Here is a 17,341-nt window from a genome sequence, read left to right as displayed (position 1 = left end):
CACACCGTTTATTGGACCGAGCTCAATCCATAAGTAATACTGACGTCTGCAGAGTCTGACTCTCAGCCGAGTTCCCCGACTCTACCTAGCGTTTATTGACAGGATTATTCCCGTCATTCTTAGTTTAGCTAAATGGTATAGTCGTTGTGCATTCTCAATGGACATTTGGGTCTTTTCGTAAATTCGTTCTGGCTATCTACAGTACTCTGATTTCAGAGCACTCTCCTCTGAGTGTAATGAATTTATGAGCGCTCAACCCCCATTGAATATGGCTGGTGTCAGTAAACTTCAGCAAAAGAGCGTAATTTACAGTCACAGTTACAGTCACCAACGCTCTGGAAAACTGCCTAACCAGCTCTGCTAGGGTGAGTAAAATGGTCAGTGGTCTCATTTGTGTCTGGAAGTAGCTAGCAAGCTAGCCAACGTTAGCTTGGGTGCTTGACTGCCAGAAGATCAGAAAGCCAAAGGCTGGAGTGTCCAGTGTGCGCTCCGAGAATGAAAGCTCTGAATTTACAAACAGACAATCTGACTACACTCTGAATTTACAAGCGCACTCTGGCACTCCAGATTGAATTTAAGAACACACCCAAAGTTGTAAAATGTTTAGCTAGTCATTTGTTATGCTAACTAGCTAGCAAGAGGTTGCATAGCAACAGCATCAACTTCCGGTAGACAAGTGAAGAGACAGTACGCTCAACTGAAAGCATACTGTTCGTGTACAGTATACTAAAATTAACTATGTAGTATATACTCATTAAGTGTGCAGTATACGTATGTTAGTATGGGTATTCGCACGCAGCTCTGGTTGCCTCTGCCAGGAGGCTGAAACTTGGCTGCAAGTGGCTCTTCCAGCAAGACACTAACCCCAAGAACACATAATCTACAAATAAATGATTAATTGACCACAAAACCAATACTTTGCAATGGCCATCTCAGTCTCTTGACTTGAACCCCATTGAAAACCTGTGGTTTGAATTGAAGAGGGCAGTCCAGTATTCACAGACAAAGGATATCAAGGATCTGGAAAGATTCTGAATGGAGGAATGGTCTAAGATCCCTCCCGATGTGTTCTCCAATCTCATAAAACATTTTAGAAAAAGGCTCAAGTGTCATTATCCTCGCAAGGTGAGGTATTGAAAACAGGGATGACAATTTTGACCCCTATCTTTAAAAATATATATATTACTTGTTAAACAAAATGTATTTCTCTGAACAATAAAATAACAATTTTCCAATGTTTTTTAGCATACAATAGCTCAGTATTTTTAAATTTTATTTTATAGTCTTTTTTTGCTCATCTTTATCAAGTGTGCCAATAATTTTGGACCTGACGGTACGTATCAAAATAATTTGCTGAAAACAAAAATAAATTACATAAAAATAAATCTCTTGTGCCATAAATTGTGCTACTATATTGTACACAAATGAATTGAATAAATTAAAATTAGTCTCTAATTACTCTTATTTTCTCTAACTCACAAACTAATTCTAAAATCTTTAAAGAGAGCAAGGTATTTTGTTTCATTTCAAAAAAGCATAACATTTTATAAAAGCAGAATATTTCAGTCACCTTACATTATTCAGCCTTGCAGGGAGCTTGGTGGTTTTCCTGGCCCTCTGCTAGTGGTGGTGCATCCTGGGACAGTTGATATTGATTGTGCCATTTGCTGAGGAGACAGACTGAGACACATTAGTACCCAGCTCACCCCTGCTGAAAAACACATTAACTGGGAGCCCTGTCTCGTAACCATGGCAAAGCATGCAGGGAGCAGGTAGGGGTATTAGGGGGCAGCGGGTTCAACACACAGTCTCTCTGGGATTGTCTCTCAAGCTCTCTCCCTGTTTTTCTCCAAATCCCACACAGAGGCACGTACAGGGTCATGCACATGCGCACACACGCACATACAATTTGTATATATTTTTCTTATTCAGGCTGCTTCCATCACTCATGTTACCACATACCTCTTATCTCCCTTAATCTCCATACATCAATCTTTTTCCTGTCTATGGAGACATGAGAACAAAATATAGAGGTAGCGAAAATAAAGGGGTAGCAAATCAAGTTGTGCGAAAATAACAAAAGTAGTGCTTGATATACTGTATATTTTCACTATGCCATATTATTTTATACAGAAGCTGTAAAAGTTCTCAGCTATACTGTAGTGATCCTCCCTAATGAGCCACCTTGCAATTCCCACCAAGTGGGTTAACCCTATTGGCGTGATGCGTGGGGGGCTTGCTTTTCACGCCAGTGACACCTGTTCGCGACCCACCCACTTAGGGCATTTAAAAGGGTTGAGGGTTCAAATGCTGCTCCTGAGTAGTCCATGGTGGTGGATAGGCATTCACTGAAGGCTGCAGGGGTTACCGTTCAATGGCAGAACCCAGATATGTTAAAGGTACAGAAGGTGGACTTTGTGGCCTTTATAGCTATGGTGATTAATGGCACTGCCAAGGTGGAGAGGAAGTCCTGGAAAATAGACATTGTTGTGGATGCGACGGAATGTTTCCTGGGACTGAAAGACTTCTTGGCAGAGGAGTTGCATGGAGTACTGTCACAAGCCTCTCAGGTGAGAATTAAACATGAATACATTATTTAACCTTTATTTAACTAGGATAGTCAGAAGAAGGGAGATATGGGGATTTGAAGGATAGAAGAAGTGGGTGTTTGGGGGTTTTGGTTTTGTCAATGTGGTTTTTATTGTTTTATTTTGGGTGGATTTGTTTTCCCTATCATGTTTTATTTTTACCTTGTTTTTTTCAACGTCGTCCAGTTGGTGGCGGTAATTCATCTTTTGGTGTTGTAGCATGTCCAGATCATCCAGAAGAAGCCCAAGCGTTTTCCCAGGCTTTCAAAGGAAATCAATCAGAGATATGATGCTATTATGCTTCTTTTTTTTATTTTATAATAATTGCTCAAGGAAATAACTCTCCACAAGGGTCATCAGTGTCTTGTGAAAGAACAGGGGTCATAGACAACATCTTATTTATTTCAGGGAGCGGAAATTAAAAACGTTGTTCCACTTCCCCTTTAGTCGATAGAAAATCAGCTTTCACCCGCCACGTCTGGTTGAAATTCAAATCGCTAGCTAGCTAAACAATTACAACAAAGGCCGATTAAACATCTGGCGACTTTCATGACAAACGATATCTGATAGAAGTGTAGACAGCACCAGCTACGCAAGGATTGTACCAATGTGAGGCGTGTGCTATTTTCATTAAACTAGTTTAGCCTGCTTGAGATCCGGGGCTGTCGTAAGTGATCGAGCTAATGCTAGCTTTGTAAAGATAATTAGCTAGCTACGTAGTATGCTACGTAGTTTGCTAGCTTACTTTAAAGTTAATTTACTTCGGTAGCTAGTTCACCCCGGTCGTAGAAGATGAATGTGATGTTACTTCGAACATCTGGTAAAGTTGGCTAACTAGCTACTAGTAACCAAAACAGTCACTGAATCAGGATACTAGCTAGCTAGATTTCAGTGTCGCGTCAATGCATCAACTTTAGTTTACTTATGGAGGAGACTGTCATATCATATTTTGTTTATTGTGCACCTTTCCATATACATAATTGCAACGTGACCTATCACAAAATGAAGAAACTGCAATTAGTAAACAATCTGTTTACAATGTGCATATTACAAGACACGTTAGGCTGGACACATTACATTTTTAACAATACTTTTTCTGATAAAACTAGTTCATTGCATCCGCCATGGAGCCCAGTTTCATAATATTACAAATATGTCCCAGCTGTCTGCCGTAGTTTTGAAGTAATCACGAAAAAAACAGGCCTTATTTTGGGGCATTTTTCCCGCTCCTAATAGTTCTATTGAGCACCGTGGCACCAACTCGCCTTCCGACCGTTCTACTCACATTGTTCTAAGTCACGCCTCCTGCTTCGCTGTTGTTGGCAATGCCCACGTTGGTAGTTAAAATGTACACCACAACACATTACTCATGGAACTACTTCCGTGTTATGCAGACATACTCACACTTGGCACCATCGAGGTGCGGATGTTTACTTTCTACACAAGTTATTTTTCAGTTTCGTCCTAAGAACAGATTGTAGTGGTAAAATAAAAAGGGATACATAAATGGAATTATAAGCGTCACTCCATTCAGAAGAGACCCTGCGAATGTTCAATTCCATTCATATGCTAGTGTTCCAGCTTAGCTAACGTTCTTTTGCCATGTTTCATCCTTGGGGGAATTTTGACTCATTCTATTGTCCAGCCTAGACATGCTAGCTACACTTTCTCGTACCCATGTATGCCAGTTTTATGAAGGGGTGCGTGCACAAAGAACATTTTGTTTTGTATTGTAACCTTCTCAATATGACCTTTACAGTGGGAAGCCCTAAGTAGTTCACAAGACCTCCTAGGAAGTGAGCTGGAAGGAAAGAAAGGAGCCAGGTTGCAAGAAAACAGATGAAAGAAGGGGCAACAATGTCGGAAGAAGGGGCAACAATGTCGGATGAAGGGGCAACAATGTCGGATGAAGGGGCAACAATGTCGGATGAAGGGGCAACGGCTTCGAAAGAAGGGGCAATGGATGCCACTGGTAGTGAAGAGGAGTCCGATGCCTTGTCTAATGGCAGCCCCATACCACCTAAGAGGGGAAGGGGTAGGCCCAAAGGATCAGGCTCCAAGAAACCTAAGATACTGAGGGTACTAGACAAGCAGCCACGGGGCAGGCCACGTAAAGTGGTTGACCCTAATGCTGTTTCAGCAGAGCGTGGCCGGCCCAAAAAAGTTCAGCAAAAAAAAAAATTGGGTAGGCCGAGGAAGTACCTGTCACCCGAGGAGGAAGAGGAGAGAAAGATACTGAAAAGCCAACCTAGAGTGTGGAAGCCGCTCGGAAGGCCGCGCATCCATCCCCGCAGGGATCCCCCCGCCACACCCACCTCTGCCGAGCCACGGAGAAGAGGCCGTCCACTCAAGGCATCAACAGATAGAGGTGCCAACTTACAGACGAACCCACCTCCAACTTCTAAAGTTTCAAAGCCCCCCGCTAAAGATGATTCCCCGCGAAAGAGTGGCCGCCCCTTAGGCTCCTTCAAAGCCAAGAGAGCAGCAGAGACGGATAGGTCCAACAGTTCACCCTCAGCCAAACAGGGTTGCACTGTTTCTCCAATAGTAAGGCTTTACCGCCGCTCCAACGGTAAAGCAAATGTGTTCGATGAAGCTGCCTTCCAAGCCCAGAGGCAAAAAGGCAAGAGAAAGTCTGTGAACGCTGATTATACAGCGTATGATTCAGAGGAGGAAAATGAAGATACACAGAGAAATGAGGATGAAGTCTTTTCTCTAGTAGAAGATGACAAAGAAGAGGAAATTAAACCACGCGATGGTCATGGCAAGGCTAGTAAACCTGGTAAGGTAGTGGCAGCTATTAAGAAAAAAGAAGTGGTTGTTCCTAAGAGGGGGGGCAGAAAGCCTGGCTCAATCAAAAAGGTTGTAAAGTAAAAGGAACCTGGGCGGAGCAGACTGAACGAGTATCAGTAGCATCTTGTAAGATGTTTTTTTAACATTTTATTATCTCTTACCCAGCTCTTTCTTGCTTTCTCAACTAACCTATGTGTCTGTTTGCTCTTGCTGTTATTTTTTATGGTTTGATGCCTTCGTGGAAACCTTGTGGAAAAGAAAAGTACTTTTTGTACTTCCTTGGTCATCTATAGCTTGAATGATGTGAAGACAATTTCATTGACAGTTGTTAATCTTGTATTATTCTGTTCAGACTTATCCCATTTAGATTTTTTCACTGGTACTGTCATTGATACAGTTTCTAATTCCATACACATCCTATAGTTGATGATATTCTCATTGAGGTTTGTTAATCTTGTATTGGTCTGTGCAGATTTGTCCAAATAAGCTCAAATGGTTTAAATCAATTGAATTAGTTAAGTATTTTGTTTTTTGTTTTTTATCTCTCCGTAAGCTCTGTAGTTTTCGAATTGCTAATGTCTTCTAATTTTATTTGCCTGAATTGCCAAAGCTTTGAATGTAACAACTTCCCCGTCCCAGCTATCTTTGTTTCGATATAGATGTTGTTAGTATCACTATCATGGCACCCTTTTACCTATAAAGTGCACTACTTTTGACCAAAGCCCCATGGACCCTGGTCAAAAGTAATGCACTATAAGGGGAATATGGTGCCATTTGGGACTGTACCATAATCATAGTTGTTTTCTTTCACTTGGTTCATTGCATACTTCACCTTGTGGAGTCAAGACGGTACCTGTAAACTTCCAATCCATCATCCTTAAGATTTCTCTTAGAAGATGTATGGTTATTCACTATTGTGATGGTTTTGTTTGCCAGTATCATCCTTGTAATTCACTCAACATCACTCCTCACAGTTCTTTTTAAGACTTTTTATGTCAGCTCTTTTTACTTGTTTTTTATCACTTGGCTTTCATCTGAAGTGGATGGCTTGGTTTCACAGACTCTGGGTGATGTTGTGTGTAAATGTTCAGATTGTATGTTAAACATGTCTTCATCTAGTCTGGTATTTGTTTATTTAATTAAGTATGTGCTGGACCATGATATCAACAGTTCATATTGCATTACAACTTCGTAAATTCTGTAATATAAAAATAGTAATTGAGGTACACAACAGAATCTATAATTTGTATGAATTCATGTTCCTGTGACCAAAGCTTGTTAGTTTCATGTTTTCAACTTGGTCTCTCAACTTGGTCTGTTGCTTGGATTAATACAATGTTCTTCAAGATGCAGTTAGAACTATAGAGATACATACCGTAAGTTTTACCTATGTATTTATCTCTGTGATCAGAAACAGGTCTGTGAAACCTCCCCAACGTTCATTTGAGGGTAATGTGAATTTCTGTTTTTTTAGAGAGAGCAAATATTTAGAAAGTTTCATGTAATAAAGTGAAATGTCAAACTTTGTTTTTGATGTTTTTTTAATCTCAATAAAACCTCAAATATGACTTGCTTTGTCTTTATTTTGTATTATTGTAAAGCTTAAAAGCAGAATGTGGTGAATAAATGGAAGATTTGATAGAAACATTTATTCCTGGCTGGTCAGGATCAAAAAGTCAGTGGTGGAATGTTCACACCGTTTATTGGACCGAGCTCAATCCATAAGTAATACTGACGTCTGCAGAGTCTGACTCTCAGCCGAGTTCCCCGACTCTACCTAGCGTTTATTGACAGGATTATTCCCGTCATTCTTAGTTTAGCTAAATGGTATAGTCGTTGTGCATTCTCAATGGACATTTGGGTCTTTTCGTAAATTCGTTCTGGCTATCTACAGTACTCTGATTTCAGAGCACTCTCCTCTGAGTGTAATGAATTTATGAGCGCTCAACCCCCATTGAATATGGCTGGTGTCAGTAAACTTCAGCAAAAGAGCGTAATTTACAGTCACAGTTACAGTCACCAACGCTCTGGAAAACTGCCTAACCAGCTCTGCTAGGGTGAGTAAAATGGTCAGTGGTCTCATTTGTGTCTGGAAGTAGCTAGCAAGCTAGCCAACGTTAGCTTGGGTGCTTGACTGCCAGAAGATCAGAAAGCCAAAGGCTGGAGTGTCCAGTGTGCGCTCCGAGAATGAAAGCTCTGAATTTACAAACAGACAATCTGACTACACTCTGAATTTACAAGCGCACTCTGGCACTCCAGATTGAATTTAAGAACACACCCAAAGTTGTAAAATGTTTAGCTAGTCATTTGTTATGCTAACTAGCTAGCAAGAGGTTGCATAGCAACAGCATCAACTTCCGGTAGACAAGTGAAGAGACAGTACGCTCAACTGAAAGCATACTGTTCGTGTACAGTATACTAAAATTAACTATGTAGTATATACTCATTAAGTGTGCAGTATACGTATGTTAGTATGGGTATTCGCACGCAGCTCTGGTTGCCTCTGCCAGGAGGCTGAAACTTGGCTGCAAGTGGCTCTTCCAGCAAGACACTAACCCCAAGAACACATAATCTACAAATAAATGATTAATTGACCACAAAACCAATACTTTGCAATGGCCATCTCAGTCTCTTGACTTGAACCCCATTGAAAACCTGTGGTTTGAATTGAAGAGGGCAGTCCGTATTCACAGACAAAGGATATCAAGGATCTGGAAAGATTCTGAATGGAGGAATGGTCTAAGATCCCTCCCGATGTGTTCTCCAATCTCATAAAACATTTTAGAAAAAGGCTCAGTGTCATTATCCTCGCAAGGTGAGGTATTGAAAACAGGGATGACAATTTTGACCCCTATCTTTAAAAATATATATATTACTTGTTAAACAAAATGTATTTCTCTGAACAATAAAATAACAATTTTCCAATGTTTTTTAGCATACAATAGCTCAGTATTTTTAAATTTTATTTTATAGTCTTTTTTTGCTCATCTTTATCAAGTGTGCCAATAATTTTGGACCTGACGGTACGTATCAAAATAATTTGCTGAAAACAAAAATAAATTACATAAAAATAAATCTCTTGTGCCATAAATTGTGCTACTATATTGTACACAAATGAATTGAATAAATTAAAATTAGTCTCTAATTACTCTTATTTTCTCTAACTCACAAACTAATTCTAAAATCTTTAAAGAGAGCAAGGTATTTTGTTTCATTTCAAAAAAGCATAACATTTTATAAAAGCAGAATATTTCAGTCACCTTACATTATTCAGCCTTGCAGGGAGCTTGGTGGTTTTCCTGGCCCTCTGCTAGTGGTGGTGCATCCTGGGACAGTTGATATTGATTGTGCCATTTGCTGAGGAGACAGACTGAGACACATTAGTACCCAGCTCACCCCTGCTGAAAAACACATTAACTGGGAGCCCTGTCTCGTAACCATGGCAAAGCATGCAGGGAGCAGGTAGGGGTATTAGGGGGCAGCGGGTTCAACACACAGTCTCTCTGGGATTGTCTCTCAAGCTCTCTCCCTGTTTTTCTCCAAATCCCACACAGAGGCACGTACAGGGTCATGCACATGCGCACACACGCACATACAATTTGTATATATTTTTCTTATTCAGGCTGCTTCCATCACTCATGTTACCACATACCTCTTATCTCCCTTAATCTCCATACATCAATCTTTTTCCTGTCTATGGAGACATGAGAACAAAATATAGAGGTAGCGAAAATAAAGGGGTAGCAAATCAAGTTGTGCGAAAATAACAAAAGTAGTGCTTGATATACTGTATATTTTCACTATGCCATATTATTTTATACAGAAGCTGTAAAAGTTCTCAGCTATACTGTAGTGATCCTCCCTAATGAGCCACCTTGCAATTCCCACCAAGTGGGTTAACCCTATTGGCGTGATGCGTGGGGGGCTTGCTTTTCACGCCAGTGACACCTGTTCGCGACCCACCCACTTAGGGCATTTAAAAGGGTTGAGGGTTCAAATGCTGCTCCTGAGTAGTCCATGGTGGTGGATAGGCATTCACTGAAGGCTGCAGGGGTTACCGTTCAATGGCAGAACCCAGATATGTTAAAGGTACAGAAGGTGGACTTTGTGGCCTTTATAGCTATGGTGATTAATGGCACTGCCAAGGTGGAGAGGAAGTCCTGGAAAATAGACATTGTTGTGGATGCGACGGAATGTTTCCTGGGACTGAAAGACTTCTTGGCAGAGGAGTTGCATGGAGTATTGTCACAAGCCTCTCAGGTGAGAATTAAACATGAATACATTATTTAACCTTTATTTAACTAGGATAGTCAGAAGAAGGGAGATATGGGGATTTGAAGGATAGAAGAAGTGGGTGTTTGGGGGTTTTGGTTTTGTCAATGTGGTTTTTATTGTTTTATTTTGGGTGGATTTGTTTTCCCTATCATGTTTTATTTTTACCTTGTTTTTTTCAACGTCGTCCAGTTGGTGGCGGTAATTCATCTTTTGGTGTTGTAGCATGTCCAGATCATCCAGAAGAAGCCCAAGCGTTTTCCCAGGCTTTCAAAGGAAATCAATCAGAGATATGATGCTATTATGCTTCTTTTTTTTATTTTATAATAATTGCTCAAGGAAATAACTCTCCACAAGGGTCATCAGTGTCTTGTGAAAGAACAGGGGTCATAGACAACATCTTATTTATTTCAGGGAGCGGAAATTAAAAACGTTGTTCCACTTCCCCTTTAGTCGATAGAAAATCAGCTTTCACCCGCCACAACGTCTGGTTGAAATTCAAATCGCTAGCTAGCTAAACAATTACAACAAAGGCCGATTAAACATCTGGCGACTTTCATGACAAACGATATCTGATAGAAGTGTAGACAGCACCAGCTACGCAAGGATTGTACCAATGTGAGGCGTGTGCTATTTTCATTAAACTAGTTTAGCCTGCTTGAGATCCGGGGCTGTCGTAAGTGATCGAGCTAATGCTAGCTTTGTAAAGATAATTAGCTAGCTACGTAGTATGCTACGTAGTTATGCTACGTAGTTTGCTAGCTTACTTTAAAGTTAATTTACTTCGGTAGCTAGTTCACCCCGGTCGTAGAAGATGAATGTGATGTTACTTCGAACATCTGGTAAAGTTGGCTAACTAGCTACTAGTAACCAAAACAGTCACTGAATCAGGATACTAGCTAGCTAGATTTCAGTGTCGCGTCAATGCATCAACTTTAGTTTACTTATGGAGGAGACTGTCATATCATATTTTGTTTATTGTGCACCTTTCCATATACATAATTGCAACGTGACCTATCACAAAATGAAGAAACTGCAATTAGTAAACAATCTGTTTACAATGTGCATATTACAAGACACGTTAGGCTGGACACATTCCATTTTTAACAATACTTTTTCTGATAAAACTAGTTCATTGCATCCGCCATGGAGCCCAGTTTCATAATATTACAAATATGTCCCAGCTGTCTGCCGTAGTTTTGAAGTAATCACGAAAAAAACAGGCCTTATTTTGGGGCATTTTTCCCGCTCCTAATAGTTCTATTGAGCACCGTGGCACCAACTCGCCTTCCGACCGTTCTACTCACATTGTTCTAAGTCACGCCTCCTGCTTCGCTGTTGTTGGCAATGCCCACGTTGGTAGTTAAAATGTACACCACAACACATTACTCATGGAACTACTTCCGTGTTATGCAGACATACTCACACTTGGCACCATCGAGGTGCGGATGTTTACTTTCTACACAAGTTATTTTTCAGTTTCGTCCTAAGAACAGATTGTAGTGGTAAAATAAAAAGGGATACATAAATGGAATTATAAGCGTCACTCCATTCAGAAGAGACCCTGCGAATGTTCAATTCCATTCATATGCTAGTGTTCCAGCTTAGCTAACGTTCTTTTGCCATGTTTCATCCTTGGGGGAATTTTGACTCATTCTATTGTCCAGCCTAGACATGCTAGCTACACTTTCTCGTACCCATGTATGCCAGTTTTATGAAGGGGTGCGTGCACAAAGAACATTTTGTTTTGTATTGTAACCTTCTCAATATGACCTTTACAGTGGGAAGCCCTAAGTAGTTCACAAGACCTCCTAGGAAGTGAGCTGGAAGGAAAGAAAGGAGCCAGGTTGCAAGAAAACAGATGAAAGAAGGGGCAACAATGTCGGAAGAAGGGGCAACAATGTCGGATGAAGGGGCAACAATGTCGGATGAAGGGGCAACAATGTCGGATGAAGGGGCAACGGCTTCGAAAGAAGGGGCAATGGATGCCACTGGTAGTGAAGAGGAGTCCGATGCCTTGTCTAATGGCAGCCCCATACCACCTAAGAGGGGAAGGGGTAGGCCCAAAGGATCAGGCTCCAAGAAACCTAAGATACTGAGGGTACTAGACAAGCAGCCACGGGGCAGGCCACGTAAAGTGGTTGACCCTAATGCTGTTTCAGCAGAGCGTGGCCGGCCCAAAAAAGTTCAGCAAAAAAAAAAATTGGGTAGGCCGAGGAAGTACCTGTCACCCGAGGAGGAAGAGGAGAGAAAGATACTGAAAAGCCAACCTAGAGTGTGGAAGCCGCTCGGAAGGCCGCGCATCCATCCCCGCAGGGATCCCCCCGCCACACCCACCTCTGCCGAGCCACGGAGAAGAGGCCGTCCACTCAAGGCATCAACAGATAGAGGTGCCAACTTACAGACGAACCCACCTCCAACTTCTAAAGTTTCAAAGCCCCCCGCTAAAGATGATTCCCCGCGAAAGAGTGGCCGCCCCTTAGGCTCCTTCAAAGCCAAGAGAGCAGCAGAGACGGATAGGTCCAACAGTTCACCCTCAGCCAAACAGGGTTGCACTGTTTCTCCAATAGTAAGGCTTTACCGCCGCTCCAACGGTAAAGCAAATGTGTTCGATGAAGCTGCCTTCCAAGCCCAGAGGCAAAAAGGCAAGAGAAAGTCTGTGAACGCTGATTATACAGCGTATGATTCAGAGGAGGAAAATGAAGATACACAGAGAAATGAGGATGAAGTCTTTTCTCTAGTAGAAGATGACAAAGAAGAGGAAATTAAACCACGCAATGGTCATGGCAAGGCTAGTAAACCTGGTAAGGTAGTGGCAGCTATTAAGAAAAAAGAAGTGGTTGTTCCTAAGAGGGGGGGCAGAAAGCCTGGCTCAATCAAAAAGGTTGTAAAGTAAAAGGAACCTGGGCGGAGCAGACTGAACGAGTATCAGTAGCATCTTGTAAGATGTTTTTTTAACATTTTATTATCTCTTACCCAGCTCTTTCTTGCTTTCTCAACTAACCTATGTGTCTGTTTGCTCTTGCTGTTATTTTTTATGGTTTGATGCCTTCGTGGAAACCTTGTGGAAAAGAAAAGTACTTTTTGTACTTCCTTGGTCATCTATAGCTTGAATGATGTGAAGACAATTTCATTGACAGTTGTTAATCTTGTATTATTCTGTTCAGACTTATCCCATTTAGATTTTTTCACTGGTACTGTCATTGATACAGTTTCTAATTCCATACACATCCTATAGTTGATGATATTCTCATTGAGGTTTGTTAATCTTGTATTGGTCTGTGCAGATTTGTCCAAATAAGCTCAAATGGTTTAAATCAATTGAATTAGTTAAGTATTTTGTTTTTTGTTTTTTATCTCTCCGTAAGCTCTGTAGTTTTCGAATTGCTAATGTCTTCTAATTTTATTTGCCTGAATTGCCAAAGCTTTGAATGTAACAACTTCCCCGTCCCAGCTATCTTTGTTTCGATATAGATGTTGTTAGTATCACTATCATGGCACCCTTTTACCTATAAAGTGCACTACTTTTGACCAAAGCCCCATGGACCCTGGTCAAAAGTAATGCACTATAAGGGGAATATGGTGCCATTTGGGACTGTACCATAATCATAGTTGTTTTCTTTCACTTGGTTCATTGCATACTTCACCTTGTGGAGTCAAGACGGTACCTGTAAACTTCCAATCCATCATCCTTAAGATTTCTCTTAGAAGATGTATGGTTATTCACTATTGTGATGGTTTTGTTTGCCAGTATCATCCTTGTAATTCACTCAACATCACTCCTCACAGTTCTTTTTAAGACTTTTTATGTCAGCTCTTTTTACTTGTTTTTTATCACTTGGCTTTCATCTGAAGTGGATGGCTTGGTTTCACAGACTCTGGGTGATGTTGTGTGTAAATGTTCAGATTGTATGTTAAACATGTCTTCATCTAGTCTGGTATTTGTTTATTTAATTAAGTATGTGCTGGACCATGATATCAACAGTTCATATTGCATTACAACTTCGTAAATTCTGTAATATAAAAATAGTAATTGAGGTACACAACAGAATCTATAATTTGTATGAATTCATGTTCCTGTGACCAAAGCTTGTTAGTTTCATGTTTTCAACTTGGTCTCTCAACTTGGTCTGTTGCTTGGATTAATACAATGTTCTTCAAGATGCAGTTAGAACTATAGAGATACATACCGTAAGTTTTACCTATGTATTTATCTCTGTGATCAGAAACAGGTCTGTGAAACCTCCCCAACGTTCATTTGAGGGTAATGTGAATTTCTGTTTTTTTAGAGAGAGCAAATATTTAGAAAGTTTCATGTAATAAAGTGAAATGTCAAACTTTGTTTTTGATGTTTTTTTAATCTCAATAAAACCTCAAATATGACTTGCTTTGTCTTTATTTTGTATTATTGTAAAGCTTAAAAGCAGAATGTGGTGAATAAATGGAAGATTTGATAGAAACATTTATTCCTGGCTGGTCAGGATCAAAAAGTCAGTGGTGGAATGTTCACACCGTTTATTGGACCGAGCTCAATCCATAAGTAATACTGACGTCTGCAGAGTCTGACTCTCAGCCGAGTTCCCCGACTCTACCTAGCGTTTATTGACAAGATTATTCCCGTCATTCTTAGTTTAGCTAAATGGTATAGTCGTTGTGCATTCTCAATGGACATTTGGGTCTTTTCGTAAATTCGTTCTGGCTATCTACAGTACTCTGATTTCAGAGCACTCTCCTCTGAGTGTAATGAATTTATGAGCGCTCAACCCCCATTGAATATGGCTGGTGTCAGTAAACTTCAGCAAAAGAGCGTAATTTACAGTCACAGTTACAGTCACCAACGCTCTGGAAAACTGCCTAACCAGCTCTGCTAGGGTGAGTAAAATGGTCAGTGGTCTCATTTGTGTCTGGAAGTAGCTAGCAAGCTAGCCAACGTTAGCTTGGGTGCTTGACTGCCAGAAGATCAGAAAGCCAAAGGCTGGAGTGTCCAGTGTGCGCTCCGAGAATGAAAGCTCTGAATTTACAAACAGACAATCTGACTACACTCTGAATTTACAAGCGCACTCTGGCACTCCAGATTGAATTTAAGAACACACCCAAAGTTGTAAAATGTTTAGCTAGTCATTTGTTATGCTAACTAGCTAGCAAGAGGTTGCATAGCAACAGCATCAACTTCCGGTAGACAAGTGAAGAGACAGTACGCTCAACTGAAAGCATACTGTTCGTGTACAGTATACTAAAATTAACTATGTAGTATATACTCATTAAGTGTGCAGTATACGTATGTTAGTATGGGTATTCGCACGCAGCTCTGGTTGCCTCTGCCAGGAGGCTGAAACTTGGCTGCAAGTGGCTCTTCCAGCAAGACACTAACCCCAAGAACACATAATCTACAAATAAATGATTAATTGACCACAAAACCAATACTTTGCAATGGCCATCTCAGTCTCTTGACTTGAACCCCATTGAAAACCTGTGGTTTGAATTGAAGAGGGCAGTCCATATTCACAGACAAAGGATATCAAGGATCTGGAAAGATTCTGAATGGAGGAATGGTCTAAGATCCCTCCCGATGTGTTCTCCAATCTCATAAAACATTTTAGAAAAAGGCTCAATGTCATTATCCTCGCAAGGTGAGGTATTGAAAACAGGGATGACAATTTTGACCCCTATCTTTAAAAATATATATATTACTTGTTAAACAAAATTTATTTCTCTGAACAATAAAATAACAATTTTCCAATGTTTTTTAGCATACAATAGCTCAGTATTTTTAAATTTTATTTTATAGTCTTTTTTTGCTCATCTTTATCAAGTGTGCCAATAATTTTGGACCTGACGGTACGTATCAAAATAATTTACTGAAAACAAAAATAAATTACATAAAAATAAATCTCTTGTGCCATAAATTGTGCTACTATATTGTACACAAATGAATTGAATAAATTAAAATTTGTCTCTAATTACTCTTATTTTCTCTAACTCAAACTAATTCTAAAATCTTTAAAGAGAGCAAGGTATTTTGTTTCATTTCAAAAAAGCATAACATTTTATAAAAGCAGAATATTTCAGTCACCTTACATTATTCAGCCTTGCAGGGAGCTTGGTGGTTTTCCTGGCCCTCTGCTAGTGGTGGTGCATCCTGGGACAGTTGATATTGATTGTGCCATTTGCTGAGGAGACAGACTGAGACACATTAGTACCCAGCTCACCCCTGCTGAAAAACACATTAACTGGGAGCCCTGTCTCGTAACCATGGCAAAGCATGCAGGGAGCAGGTAGGGGTATTAGGGGGCAGCGGGTTCAACACACAGTCTCTCTGGGATTGTCTCTCAAGCTCTCTCCCTGTTTTTCTCCAAATCCCACACAGAGGCACGTACAGGGTCATGCACATGCGCACACACACACATACAATTTGTATATATTTTTCTTATTCAGGCTGCTTCCATCACTCATGTTACCACATACCTCTTATCTCCCTTAATCTCCATACATCAATGTTTTTCCTGTCTATGGAGACATGAGAACAAAATATAGAGGTAGCGAAAATAAAGGGGTAGCAAATCAAGTTGTGCGAAAATAACAAAAGTAGTGGTTGATATACTGTATATTTTCACTATGCCATATTATTTTATACAGAAGCTGTAAAAGTTCTCAGCTATACTGTAGTGATCCTCCCTAATGAGCCACCTTGCAATTCCCACCAAGTGGGTTAACCCTATTGGCGTGATGCGTGGGGGGCTTGCTTTTCACGCCAGTGACACCTGTTCGCGACCCACCCACTTAGGGCATTTAAAAGGGTTGAGGGTTCAAATGCTGCTCCTGAGTAGTCCATGGTGGTGGATAGGCATTCACTGAAGGCTGCAGGGGTTACCGTTCAATGGCAGAACCCAGATATGTTAAAGGTACAGAAGGTGGACTTTGTGGCCTTTATAGCTATGGTGATTAATGGCACTGCCAAGGTGGAGAGGAAGTCCTGGAAAATAGACATTGTTGTGGATGCGACGAAATGTTTCCTGGGACTGAAAGACTTCTTGGCAGAGGAGTTGCATGGAGTATTGTCACAAGCCTCTCAGGTGAGAATTAAACATGAATACATTATTTAACCTTTATTTAACTAGGATAGTCAGAAGAAGGGAGATATGGGGATTTGAAGGATAGAAGAAGTGGGTGTTTGGGGGTTTTGGTTTTGTCAATGTGGTTTTTATTGTTTTATTTTGGGTGGATTTGTTTTCCCTATCATGTTTTATTTTTACCTTGTTTTTTTCAACGTCGTCCAGTTGGTGGCGGTAATTCATCTTTTGGTGTTGTAGCATGTCCAGATCATCCAGAAGAAGCCCAAGCGTTTTCCCAGGCTTTCAAAGGAAATCAATCAGAGATATGATGCTATTATGCTTCTTTTTTTTATTTTATAATAATTGCTCAAGGAAATAACTCTCCACAAGGGTCATCAGTGTCTTGTGAAAGAACAGGGGTCATAGACAACATCTTATTTATTTCAGGGAGCGGAAATTAAAAACGTTGTTCCACTTCCCCTTTAGTCGATAGAAAATCAGCTTTCACCCGCCACAACGTCTGGTTGAAATTCAAATCGCTAGCTAGCTAAACAATTACAACAAAGGCCGATTAAACATCTGGCGACTTTCATGACAAACGATATCTGATAGAAGTGTAGACAGCACCAGCTACGC

The 17,341-nt window shown here is 40.5% G+C and overlaps 2 protein-coding genes and 1 long non-coding RNA gene across 20 annotated transcripts in view; 2 read left to right on the top strand and 1 right to left on the bottom strand.

Annotated features, from left to right (window-relative positions):
- The window catches only part of LOC118941148, a 63,494-nt gene that overhangs the window by 40,251 nt on the left and 5,902 nt on the right, over positions 1–17,341 (bottom strand). For all 12 annotated transcript variants that reach the window (XR_005037437.1, XR_005037442.1, XR_005037438.1 and 9 more), the window contains exons 2-5: positions 16,907–17,005; positions 15,727–15,836; positions 8,642–9,920; positions 1,571–2,849 (exon numbers count right to left, since the gene is read on the bottom strand). This is a non-coding gene — a long non-coding RNA (uncharacterized LOC118941148). The remainder of the gene's footprint in view (positions 1–1,570; positions 2,850–8,641; positions 9,921–15,726; positions 15,837–16,906; positions 17,006–17,341) is intronic.
- LOC118941142 (lens epithelium-derived growth factor-like) lies at positions 166–6,952 on the top strand. Of its 6 annotated transcripts, none has more exons than XM_036952599.1 (2): positions 166–365; positions 4,348–6,952. In XM_036952599.1, the coding sequence occupies exon 2, from the start codon at positions 4,428–4,430 to the stop codon at positions 5,460–5,462; it is 1,035 nt and encodes a 344-aa protein (XP_036808494.1). In that variant the 5' UTR covers positions 166–365; positions 4,348–4,427; the 3' UTR covers positions 5,463–6,952. The 6 variants fall into 6 exon arrangements, with proteins under 6 accessions (XP_036808494.1, XP_036808497.1, XP_036808496.1 ...); XM_036952602.1 differs by lacking the exon at positions 166–365 and adding an exon at positions 3,030–3,202; XM_036952601.1 differs by lacking the exon at positions 166–365 and adding an exon at positions 3,030–3,408.
- Positions 9,501–14,036, top strand: LOC118941144. Of its 2 annotated transcripts, none has more exons than XM_036952608.1 (2): positions 9,501–9,641; positions 11,435–14,036. In XM_036952608.1, exon 2 carries the CDS (start codon positions 11,515–11,517, stop codon positions 12,547–12,549), a length of 1,035 nt encoding a protein of 344 aa, XP_036808503.1. In that variant the 5' UTR covers positions 9,501–9,641; positions 11,435–11,514; the 3' UTR covers positions 12,550–14,036. The 2 variants fall into 2 exon arrangements, with proteins under 2 accessions (XP_036808503.1, XP_036808504.1); XM_036952609.1 differs by lacking the exon at positions 9,501–9,641 and adding an exon at positions 10,094–10,271.

The sequence above is a fragment of the Oncorhynchus mykiss genome, chromosome 18 (genome assembly GCF_013265735.2).
Source record: "Oncorhynchus mykiss isolate Arlee chromosome 18, USDA_OmykA_1.1, whole genome shotgun sequence".
NCBI lineage: Eukaryota > Metazoa > Chordata > Actinopteri > Salmoniformes > Salmonidae > Oncorhynchus > Oncorhynchus mykiss.
The sequence above is the reverse complement of the archived record's forward strand: the minus strand, read 5'-3'. Positions and strand labels throughout refer to the sequence as shown.

Excerpts from the sequence above, each read along its gene's own strand:
- LOC118941142 (XM_036952599.1), top strand. The coding sequence starts at position 4,428 with ATGAAAGAAGGGGCAACAATGTCGGAAGAAGGGGCAACAATGTCGGAT.
- LOC118941144 (XM_036952608.1), top strand. The coding sequence starts at position 11,515 with ATGAAAGAAGGGGCAACAATGTCGGAAGAAGGGGCAACAATGTCGGAT.